This window comes from Prionailurus bengalensis, chromosome D4 (genome assembly GCF_016509475.1).
Source record: "Prionailurus bengalensis isolate Pbe53 chromosome D4, Fcat_Pben_1.1_paternal_pri, whole genome shotgun sequence".
Classification (NCBI taxonomy): Eukaryota; Metazoa; Chordata; class Mammalia; order Carnivora; family Felidae; genus Prionailurus; species Prionailurus bengalensis.
The window spans coordinates 28,656,755-28,669,104 of record NC_057359.1 but is presented as its reverse complement, the minus strand read 5'-3'; the positions used below and the strand labels follow the sequence as shown (position 1 = coordinate 28,669,104).

The following is a 12,350-nucleotide window of genomic DNA, read 5'->3' as shown; positions in this document are numbered from 1 at the left end:
ACCAACTAGGCACCATCTATAAATGACCCATTTCACAGGTGATGGAATGAACAGAGAGGTGAAGTAATTTGCCCAAGGTCTCCAACCGATGCGCGGCAGCGCTGGGATACAAACCCAGGTACTCTGGCCACTGAGCTTAGAGTTAATGTGTCCCTTGTTCTTTGTGTTGCCCTTTCAGGTCTGAGTGCGCAGAACTAACCTGAGCAGAGCTGTTTATGCCTTCCTGGGAACTGGACAGGTGAAAAGTTAGGGGGCCACCTGTCTATGACCTAACCTTCTGAGTCTGAAGACTTATGTTGCCACTCGGTGGTGACTTTTCAATAAAAACGTAGCACTCTATCGAACAACAAAGCCTAATAATTCCTAAGGTCTAATTACCTTAAGTAAAAAGATTCATCATAAAACGTAATTTAAGGAAATACAATTTATTGTAAGCAAGTCTATTTCTCACTAGGCTCACTGTATAAACAGTGTCTCCCTTAGCTGACCCTGGACTAGAATTCCCAGATCATGGCAAGTTATATGTTAAAAAACATCTGTGGGCTTTCTTGAGCTCTAGATTTAAACAGATATGTTAATATATAATAAATGTTATTTGCTATATGAATCCATAATTATATTGATATATTAAAATATTTTATCAAACATTTTTACCATATTAATTAAAATATTTAATATTTTAAATACTTAATATATTTAATGTATTAATAAAATATAGATATGTAATAGATAAATATATATATATTTTTACTTGTAAGTTTAAATATGTGTCTGTAAATCCTGCTCTTTTCCCTCCAAATAATCCCTGCCAATTTCATGTTTTCCAACAAGGAACTTAGTTTGAGTTTAAGCATTGGGTCCGCTTTTGTCCACTGACTAGACCCAAAGCTAGTATTTTTCCCACTCCAGCTGTGGCTGGACCTCTCAGGGAAGTCTCCTGAACTCACAAAGGACCTTTTGATTTTTAACCTTGTAGCTTAGGTCTTGTAACTTCTGGTTCTCGAAGCACTGAGGGAGATGTGGTGGTCTGGGAGCCATTTCCTACTATAAAGACAGCTAGATGGGAAATAATAGTCTCCTACCCCGCTGCCGTGAGGAAGCCAAGCAAAATCACAAAAAGATACCTTCTCCCTGTTTTTGTTTTATGTTCTGTATGGTGTCTTTCGATGGGGCCGTTGGCTTATTTAACTAAGGGTTTTCATCTGGTGCCTGTTTTCTGCTATGGATGCATTGAGTCTCTTTTTCTCTGAGAAAGGAAGACAGACACAGAATCAGCAGCATGAACAGTGATTCTCCTCTGATTATCCATGAAATCTCAAAGTTGGATTTGACCTTGGAAACCCTGAGATGCCCTTCACGGATAAGGGCGAAGGGATGGTGTTTGTGGTGCATTATGTAGAGACTTGGCAGGAACTCAGGTCTGCTGGTTCTCAGGCTCCACATGTCATGCTGTCCCTAAAATGGGAGCTCTCTCCTAATCAAAACACATAATGTTCTCTTTGCAAAGGAAAGCATCCCCTTTAACCACTCAAATATTTGACTGCTAGGGATTTTCTCTTAGGTTCCTCAGTAACATCATTAGCAGGATTGGTAGAGGTCCCCACGCCTCCCTGCTGCCACCTACAGGTCTGACTTTGGTACCTAGAGTTTCCATAGCCTTACTCCCCATGTTCCAAGTTGAAACCATTCCTGGAGTTAAACCTAAATTCTAAATATTTTAAAGTAAATCAATAGAGAAGTTTCTCCACAATGATATACTTGCTGCTTTGTGTCTTTCACCCAAAGCTAAGTCCAGTTTGACTTGAAGCACCTATCTGCCATGGTTTGCCACCATACTATGCTACTGGGCTTTCGACAGGACACCCTGTGACCAACCAGGAAAAGAGTAGAAACCGCGGATGAAAATCACTGTTTCTCAAAATTCTCAGAGCGACTGTGGTCCCCAGCTTCAGAATTGGAAATAATTTCAAGATTACTATAGCAGGTTGAATGGTGTCCCTCTGCCCACCCTCCTCAAAACAAACAAACAAACAAACAAACAAAAAACAAAAAAACCCACCACATGTCCACATCCAAACCTCTGGAACCTGTGAATATGAACTTATTTAGGAAGAGGGTCTTTGCAGATTTAATTAAGGGATTTGAGATAAGATCATCCTGAATTACCTGGGTGGGTCCAAAATCCAATGAAATGTGTTTTTAGAAGAGACACACAGAGAATGCAATGTGAAGATGGAAGCAGAGACTAGAGTCTCCACAAGCCAAAGAAACCAAAGAATGCCAATAGCCACCAGAAGCTGGAGAAGCCAAAGAAGGATTCATCCCTAGGTGAAGCACCCAACACGATTAAATACTTAGATATAAATCTATCAAAATATGTATAAAATCTACAAAACTCTGAAGCATGAAAGTTCAAAGATGAACTTAAGGGAGAGTTATTCTATGTTCATGGATAGAAAGACTCAATATTGTCAAAATGTCAGTTCTTCCCAACTTGATTTATAGATTCAGTGCAATCCCAGCCAATTTCCCGGAAAGTTACTTTATGGATATTGACAAACTGATTCTAAAGTTTATATGGAGAGGCAAAAGACCCAGAATAGCTGACACAATTTTGAAGGAGAAGAACACAGCTGGAGGACTGATGCTACCGACTTTAAGATGTACTATAAATCTATAGCAATTAAGACTGTGTGGTATTGGTAAAAGAATAAACAAATAAACCAATGAAACAGGATAGAGAGCCCACAAGCAGACCCCCATAAATATAGTCAACTGATATTTGATAAAGACAATGCAATGGAGCGAAGATAGTGTCTTGAACAAATGGTGCTGGAACAACCAGACATCCACATGCACAAAGTGAATCCAGACACAGAACTTACAGCCCTCACAAAAATTAAACTCAATATAAATACAAATATAAAATGTGAAACTCCTAGAAGGTAATATAGGAGAAAACCTAGATGAGCTTGGGTGTGGCAATGACTTTTTAGATATGACACCAAAGACATCGTCCATGAAAGAAATGATTGATAGGCTGGACTTCATTAAGATAAAAAGGTTCTTTGGGAAAGACAGTGTCAAGAGGATGAGAAGACAGGTCACAGACTGGGAGAAAATATGTGAAAAAGACATATCTGATAAAGGACTGTTATCCAAAATATATGAAGAACTCTCTAAAAATTCAACAATAAGAAAACAGCTGATTAAAAAATGAGCCACAGGGGGCGCCTGGGTGGCGCAGTCGGTTAAGCGTCCGACTTCAGCCAGGTCACGATCTCGCGGTCCGTGAGTTCGAGCCCCGCGTCGGGCTCTGGGCTGATGGCTCAGAGCCTGGAGCCTGTTTCCGATTCTGTGTCTCCCTCTCTCTCTGCCCCTCCCCCGTTCATGCTCTGTCTCTCTCTGTCCCAAAAATAAATAAAAAAGGTTGAAAAAAATTAAAAAAAAAATGAGCCACAGATCTTAACGGATACCTCATCAAAGAAGAAATACAGATGGCAAAATGGCAAATAAGCATATGGGAAGATGTCATCAGGGAAATGCAAATTAAAGCAACACCCCTACATACCTTTTAGAATGGCCAAAATCCAGAACACTGACATCACCAAATACTGACGAGGATGTGGAGCAACAGGGACCTCCCATCCATTGCTGGTGGGAGTGCAAAGTGGTGCAGACACTCTGAAAGACAGCTTGGCAGTTTCTTACAAATTAAACATACTCCCCACATGATTCAGCAATCACAGGACTTGATACTTACCCAAGGGAGCTGAAAACTTACACTGTACAAAAAATCTGCGGAAAGTAATTTATAGCAGCTTTATTCACAATTGCCAAAAATTGGAAGCTATCAGGATGCCCTTCCATGGGTGAATGGATAAATAAATTGTGGTACACTTAGACAATGGACTATTATTCAGCACTCAAAAATCATGAAAAGCCATGAAAGAAACTCAGATGTATATTTCTAAGTGAAAGAAGCCAATCTGAAAAGGCTACAGGGTGTATGATTCTAACTATATGACCTTCTGTTATACAATGGAGACAGTAAAAAGATCAGTGGTTACTAGGGATAGGCGGGGGAGGACAGATAAGTAGGAAGAGCACAGAGGATTTCTGGGGCAGTGACAATACTCTATATGATGTTATAATGATACATGTGTGCCATTATACATTTGTCTAAACCCATAGAATGTACAACATCAAGAGTAAACCCTAAGGCAAACTATGGACTTTGGGTGATAATGATGTGTTCATCATTTGTTTATATATATATATATATATATACATACACACACACACACACATCACTCTGGTGAGTGATGTTGGTCACAGGGGAGGCTGTGCATGTGTGGGTGTGGGAGGAAATGTGAAATCTCTGTATCTCCTCTCAATTTTGTTGTAAGCTTAATCTGCTCTAAAAAACGAAGTCTTAATTTTTTTTTAAATGCATAGCATGAGGCACAGTGGTCAACACAGAACTAAAATACAGGTCTGACATAGGTCAGCTCTGCTTTAACTTTGTTTTTTCCATGTGAAGAATGTATACAGCACTTTCCTATGTATTTTTTATACAGTGAAGACTGAACTTGGTATAACCATATTACAGGAAAGTAGAAATTGGATTCTTTATTTTCCATCTTTGTGTTCTGTTAATCCTACAAAGTTGAGGCTTAAGCCGATTTCATTAGTACATGAGGAAAAGTAGGTTGACCTGCAAGGAATCAGATTCCCCATGAGGAGCAGCTTATAAGGGCGCTCCGTGTTCCATGCTCAGGTACATAGGAAACACTGCAGTCCTACGAGGAAAGATGTATAGATATTTTTAAACATTGTGCCACAACTGCATTGCTTTTCATTTTTACCTGATGGCATCATTCTTAGAATAAAATCTTTTCTGAGTGAAAACTAAAAAAAAAAACACACAAAAAAACCCCATATGTTGACATTGCCTGAGAGAGTGTACGTAAACTATCTCAGTAGAGTTTGGCTAACAAAGAATGGTCCCTCCATTGATACCCTAAGTCACATTTTAGATCCCTGCTTTTGTCTTCAGATCTGATGCAAGAGCAAGATTGTCTCAACTATCAGGAAGGTCTGCTTGCCCTTACTCACTTTGACTCAGGTCTGTGAGCATCTTTCCCAAAGTGGAGCAAGGCCATAGAGAGCTTTGGGGTCCCCGGTGTATCAGTGGCCCTGAAATAAATGTAAGCTGGATGCTCTCTCCTTTTCTCCAGGCTTTCTCCACGGCTGTTCTATGTTTCCACCCTGTCGTGTGCCCTGAAAGAACTTTGGCATTTGCTGAAATGTCATCAGTTGCAATTTTAGACCATTGGGTAACTCGAACTCCTAACATTTAAATGTAGCTGCAAAAGGGTATGATTGCTGTACTCAGCTGCCAGCCTAAGCCAGACAGTGGCAAAAATAGCAGACCCTCCCCAGTTCCCTTTAAGATGAGTAATTGACCGCTTATAAATGACACTAGCCAATACTTCTCCTTCCTCGTCTCCAAATTCTCCAGTCTTCTGCCTACTCTTAGCATCTGTAGTGTGCTGGGCCCAGAGCTTCTCCAGGGAGTTGTGCTGAAGCACTGATTGGTTGGTTTCACTTCCAATCTCTTGTTAACAGATACTTTATAAAATGTAATATAAAGAATTAAAGGAAAGGCCAAGAATGAGAGTTATTGTTTAAGCAGAGTTTCAGCTGGGGGAGATGAAAAAGTTCTGGAGATGGATGGTGGTGATGGTCGCACAACACTGTGAATGTACTTAATGACATTGCACTGTATGCTTAAAAATGGCTAAAATGGTCAAAAAAGAAAACCTGGAAAAATGAAATAAAAAACAATTACCTACAAAAGGCAAGCCCCAACTGTTTAGTGTTAGGTTGTAACTTCATTTAAATTTAAATGACATTTTATTGCTAGATTTAAATTGCATTTTAATATAGTCAGAGCAAATGTAACACAGAGAAGTTGCTATAGAAATTTCTAAATACTGCCAATTTTTCTACTAACTTTGTCATGGCCTAGTACAGTTTGCAGACTGTCCATGATCCACCTTGCATTTTGTTTTACAGTAAAATGAATTTTTAAAAAAATGTAGAATTATTTGGGTTTTAAATAGATTCAAATTTTCATAATTAGGATATAGAACAGTTCCATCAGGCCAAAAAACCCTCCCTTGTCCTGACCCTCCCCACATAGCCACAGAATTGTTCTCTTTGTATATAATTTTGTATTTTCAAAATATAAATGGAATCATACCATATATAATCTTTGAGACTGGCTTCTTTCTTTAAAAATTCTTTTCATTTATTTTAGAGAGAGAGAGAGAGAGCATGAGCCAGGAGGAGGGGCAGGGGAAAGAAAGAGATAATTTTAAGTAGGCTCCATGTTATGCATGGAGCCTGATGCAGAGCACGATCCCACGATCCTGGGATCATGACCTGAGCTGAAGTTGAAAGTTGGATGCTCAACCAACTGAGCCACCCCGGCCACCTTGACTGGCTTCTTTCACTTAGCACGATGTCTTTGAGATTCATTCTAGTGCTGCGTGTAGCAAGGTTGTTCTTTTTTCTTGCTGAATAGTAGTCCATTTTATGGATCTACCCCAGTTTGCTTATCCATTCACTGAAGAGCATTTGGGGTTGCAGTCTCTCACATAAATAGAGCTGCTATTAATATTTGTGAATGGGTGTTTGTGTGAATATACATAATCATTTCTTTAGGAAAGATGTAAAGGTCCACTGCAACTGGCATTGTTTTTCATTCTCAAATCCTTTGAAGACAATGTTGTACTTCAAATCCTTTGAAGTACAAAGGATTTGAAATCCTTCAAATCCAATGTTCACCTTCAAATCCTTTGAAGACAATGTTGTACTTCAAAGGAAACCCGGAAACCTACAAGCAGGACACCCTCTTCTCTTATATTCACTTACTGGCCCAGAACTCCTAACATGCAGCCACTGGTCTTCCTATAATTATGTCAGAAGAATCATTGTTGATCTCTCACTTGAAAGACAAAGCTTAGTTATTTGTTAATGGCAACATGACACATCAGGATCAAAGAAAGTTCCCTTCTATAGTTCTTACAGTTCCCTGAAGCTTTCCGAAAAGAATGAGAGCTTTCTGGTTTAGATCCTGGTGATGTCAACATGAAAATGTTCTGACTGAAGACCTCGCACAAGAGCATGCACAAAGATAAGGAAGCTTGTGGAAGCATTATCTCAAGGATGCACATTTCCAAAGTAAATTAATTGTTCACACACTAGAATGCAGCATACTTCTATGTACCAACATGGATGTGTATTTCCAAGATGGTAGGCTATGGCAGCCACCTTAGATTGGTTGATCCAATACCAGTGCCCAACTCTTGCAATGAGGGGTCACCATGTGAAACAAATCTGGCCGAAGCTATGGAAGTGGAAATCTACTGGTGCGTGTGTGTGGGGGGGGGGGGGGGGGGGGAGGGTGTTCTGAGGAAATATTTCTTTTCTAATAAAAGGGAACTGATGTGATTAGAGTGCCCTTCTCCCCTCTTTGGGCCTTCAGTGTGGGCTAGATGGGCAGAATGGTGGTTGCCATTTTGTGCTCATAAGATGTTTCAGCTTGGAGGCAGAAGCCAGCTGACCCAGGGTAACAGAAGAGACAGAGGGGCCCCTAAAATGGAGCCCTTCAAAAGAGCTAAATAAATGCCAGCAGCCACCTCCTCGTGAACGCATGAGAAAATATGAGAACAATAACCCCCTACAATATTTATTTCATCTGAGTTTTCTCTTACTTGCAGCTGAACACATTCTGATTGAAATAACCATCAAAAGAAAAATCATATTGCAGACCAATGTATGTATTCTACAAAGCAGCGTGCATATTCCTCTATTTTATAAAGTGGAGTTATATATGTATACATAATAATTATATATGCATCAAAAATTTGGAAGGGTAGTAATAACTACCAAGTACTGGGAACCTGCTCTGTGCCAGGCACATCTTATCATTTTTAATCCTGAAAACCACTCTATAACATAGATGTTTTACTTCTATTCCCATTTATAGGAGAGGAAACTGAGGCTTCAGGAACTTTCCCAGGACAACTAGCAGATAATTAGGTTGGGACTCAGTGCCAGGTCTATGTGCCCCTAGAGAAAGGTCTTGGTCTATGCTACCCAGGCCCCTGCCAGTGCCTAATACCAGTACAGACCCCCACCAGCTCAGTTATTTCTAGAGAGTTGGCTGGGGGATGGGCTGGTGGTGAAGACTCTCACTTTTTCTTTTATATACTTCTGTAGTGTTTCCTTTTCAGTAAGAAAGTAGTATCTAAAAATTTTTTATGTTTATTTTTGAGAGACAGAGAGAGAGAGAGAGAGAGAGAGAGAAAGAGAGAGAGAGAGAACACTAGTGGGGGAGGGGCAGAGAGAGAGGGAGACACAGAATCCAAAGCAGGCTCTAGGCTCTGAGCTGTCAGCACAGAGTCCGACGCAGGTCTTGAACTCATAAACTGCAAGATCATGACCTGAGCTAAAGTTGGACATTTAACCTATTCAGCCACCCAGGCATCCCAAGAAAGTAGTATTTTTGAATTAGATGTGCGAATCTAAAGAAATTAATAAAATAACCTGATGCTAGGCACTGTGCTAGGAATGTAATTTTTTTTTCTTCTAGATTTGGGTGGCTTTTAAGGATACTCACTCAGGCATATGTCTTTTTGGAAATAAAAAGCATCCTTTGCAAAAGTATATAAAAGACCCCGGGCTGAGAGGTCCCAGGATTCCCATATTTTATTGTGTGACCTATACCCTAGGTAAGATCTGCCAGTCTGCCTCTTAGAGTCATTGGGGAACTGGATTCTACAGTAGATATATGCAAAAAAATCCTTCTGAGTCCTTGAATGAGAGGGTTCTAGGGATCATTTTTTAGTGGCTGGATTTCTCATCTTCCACCAGTTTCTAAATGGCTCCTTCTTAGGATCTTTAAATAAAAAGGTTCATCAAAAGAAAGTAGGTGTGTTTCTGGGCTGCCTGATTCTATTTACAGCAGCTTGCTTATGGTGCCTTGGCAGCCTTCAACATCAACCTTGCCAGAGAGATTTCCTTGAGGGTTTGCCCAGTTATCTTAATCACGTGGGTTGGGGCACTTTTTCGTTAAAGGTCCTGGCAGGGCTAGTGCAAACCAGCTCTGATACCAAAGAGCCACAGACTTCAGAGATAAACAAGGCTTTCCAGGAGAAGAAGATTTTGAACACTTATCCGCCACCATGTCGGACAGCAGCCCCTTTGAAACGGACATGCTCACCCTGACTCGCTACGTTATGGAAAAGGGGCGTCAGGCCAAAGGGACCGGGGAGCTCACACAGCTGCTGAACTCCATGCTGACAGCCATCAAAGCCATATCCTCAGCTGTGCGCAAGGCCGGCCTGGCCCACCTGTGAGTCCTGGGGGAGTAGGTGTGGGTGCACAGACCTGCCCCTGATGTAGAGGGATTCGGGCCCAGGTGGGGCGTGGGCAAAGCCGCAGGTACAGGTCACTTGGGCAGGCGACCATGTCAAAAGCTATTTGCCTCTGTGCTCTGGAGGGAAGGCGCTTTTAAAGTTTCTGTCTGTTGATAAAGGGGCCTTTGACTTGTTTCCAGAAAGGAACGAAATACTTGGAGACGTGGTATGAAGAAAAAAATATATAATTTTTCCAGTTGCCATGTATTATAACGATGAGAAGCTCAGTGGCTGGTTGCATTAAAAACATAGATTGTATTATCCCGGCTTGTTTCTTATGGCAGAAAGAAACAGCGAATAGGACTTGAGATTTTGCTTTATGATCTTTGCAGGTAGTAGCATTTTATTGCCATGAACTTTGCCAGTGTGTTAGGAGCTAGCAATCATTTACAAAATGACTTCCTGCCCTGCGTCTCTGTCCTTACTGAGGGAAGGAGTCTTTTGCTTTCAAAACAATTTTTTATTTCTTCTCTGAGACTCATTATCTTTTTCTCTACTTGGTGTGCAGTAAGCTGGGAGGTTCTGGGTCCAGGAGGAGGAAATGAAGAGCATTCTTCCACTTTGTTCTCTTCAGTACTTTATCCAAGCACAGAAGAAGGCCAAGTTCATACTATGGCTGCTGAATGTCACAGCTGCTGACCTTAAAAAATAAGCCAGTTATTTTATTTTATTTTATTTTATTTTATTTTATTTTACTGTAAGAGAGAGGGGGAGAGAGAGAGCACAGGAGGAGGGGCAGAGGGAGAAGCAGAGAGTGAATCTTAAGCAGGCTCCAAGCCCAGTGCAGAATCCAATGTGGGGTTCCAATCTCATGACCCTGAAATCACGATCTGAGCTTAACGGACTGAGCCACCCAGATACCCCAATAAGTCAGTTATTTTACCCCCCCCCCAAATGAGTTTATTTGGGAATAGTAAGAGAATTACAATATGGGACAAGTGAGCTACGCCAAAAACCATAGGCTGGTTTAACAAAGGAGAAGAAGGTTATTTTATGAAGGAGGACATTGGCAGGAGCTGTTTTGAACAAAAGTCCATTGGTGAAAAGCAAGAGTTCAGGGCCATAATGGTTTCTTATTGGCTGAGTTGGCAAGTCAATTTCTTGCAGGAGAGGCAATGTACATCCTTCCTTCTAGGAGCCCATAACTGATGATTCTTTCCCCGGAGGATTTTTGTGTTAGTCTGGAATTGACACTTCCTGCAATGACCTCCAGTGCTACAGTGTGAGGGCTCCCCCTTCTGGCCTCCCGACTCAATTTTAGTGAGGTTTTCCTTAACGTTCACACGGCCAAGAGTCCAGTTTAAGTCTGTGCTGAAAAGAAGCTGACTTTCTTTGCACTTCCATTTTTTTTTGTAGCAAAGGTCCTCTCCAAAGGTGAAGGGGCCCATTATTATTATTCCCCCAAATGAAGAAATAAAGTCTAATATTTAAGATAGTAATTCTTAACCATTTAGTACTTTTGAACCCAAAATTTGATAGCGTTATATCACAAGATGTAATTCTCACAAGATAACTATAGGATTTATTTATAACGGATAAGGTTTTGTAACTCAGTAATGACATCCAGTTTAAAGACGCATTATGATCGGCCCTCCCTGATCTCTGTGTATTGCTATAACTGTATTGCCTCATAGACCAATAATGGCCAATCTTTACTTGTAACAATCTTCATGAATGCGAGGTGCAGCCATTTGCCTCTGTCCTGATCCCACCAGGTGATGGGCTGTGCTGAGTGACACTAAGTAGTGACTTTACCTGTCCCTGCATATGGCTCTGCTATGCTTAGAGCCATTTTCTGGGCATCTCCACTGCTTTTCAGTATTATTTACCCGCCTTAATGTGCTCGTCCTCTGTGCAGGACGCTTAGCTAGGCAGTGGATGCGGTGGTACAGTTGTACTACGCGGCTTCAGGACTCTAACTTTGTGCCTGTCGAGTGTCCAGATGAAGTAGACTCAGGAACTGGTTAATAAGGTGTTCATTTAACTTGGCTGCCTTCCATGTGACTGTCTACTCTTGTTAGGACCTCAGTTTCCCATTTGTAAAACAGAGGGGATGGGAATAGCCCCTATTATAGGGTTGTTGTAAAGCTTAGTGAATCCATGTGATGATAACTTCAACAGTGCCAGATCCATAATAAATGCTCAGTAAATGCTCATTATTACAGTGGGTCCAAGCCCAGATCTGGGGAAATTTGCCCGCTGGCTGGTCCATGCTGCTGAATGTCCACTAGGTGGCAGGTGTAGCCCATGGAATCAAGACTTCAGGCTCCACTATTTTCTCAGAGGCTGAGGCAGGGGTCCTCAGGCTGGCAGAAGCCCCACATTCTACCAATTCAGATGTCATCCTTCTCCTGACCCCTCACTGAAACACCAAAGTGGCAGTGTGAGATGCCCATTGCCTGGAAATTCCTTCTTTGTAACAAAATGCTGAGGTTATTTTAAGAGGACCCTGGAATTGCTTCTCATATTGCTAAAAGGTCATTCTCTGTCCTGGAACAATTCTCCTGAAAATAGGATTTTCACATGCTCCTGCCCCTTTTCTCATCTAGGGAGCCTCAAGCCCCTCATTCTTTGCTTCCTTTTTTGGGGAAGACATTTTAGGTACAAGCTCAATGAATGCAAACGTGATAAAAAAAATGTTCATGCTTTTTCTTCTCTTTTGTCTGTTCATTGCTGTAGGAAGAAGGGAATGCTAGAATCCTTCTCCTGGAAGCATCTTCATGGGTTTCTGCCAAAGTGGTAGAACATCCCATTCAAAAATTATCAGTAAAGCTTTCAAAAAATAGTAAAAGATATTGTCCTGTGGATTATAAAGCTCTGCTGTATCCATGATCTAACTTGGAGCAGGTGTCAGACAGA

At 41.1% G+C, this 12,350-nt stretch overlaps 1 protein-coding gene across 1 annotated transcript in view; it reads left to right on the top strand.

Annotated features, from left to right (window-relative positions):
• The first annotated feature begins 9,140 nt into the window (after positions 1-9,140).
• FBP2 (fructose-bisphosphatase 2) overlaps positions 9,141-12,350 on the top strand; it is a 29,232-nt gene continuing 26,022 nt past the window's right edge. The window contains exon 1 of the mRNA XM_043565253.1: positions 9,141-9,427. Within this exon, the coding sequence (XP_043421188.1) occupies positions 9,258-9,427 (170 nt within the window). The 5' untranslated portion in view covers positions 9,141-9,257. The remainder of the gene's footprint in view (positions 9,428-12,350) is intronic.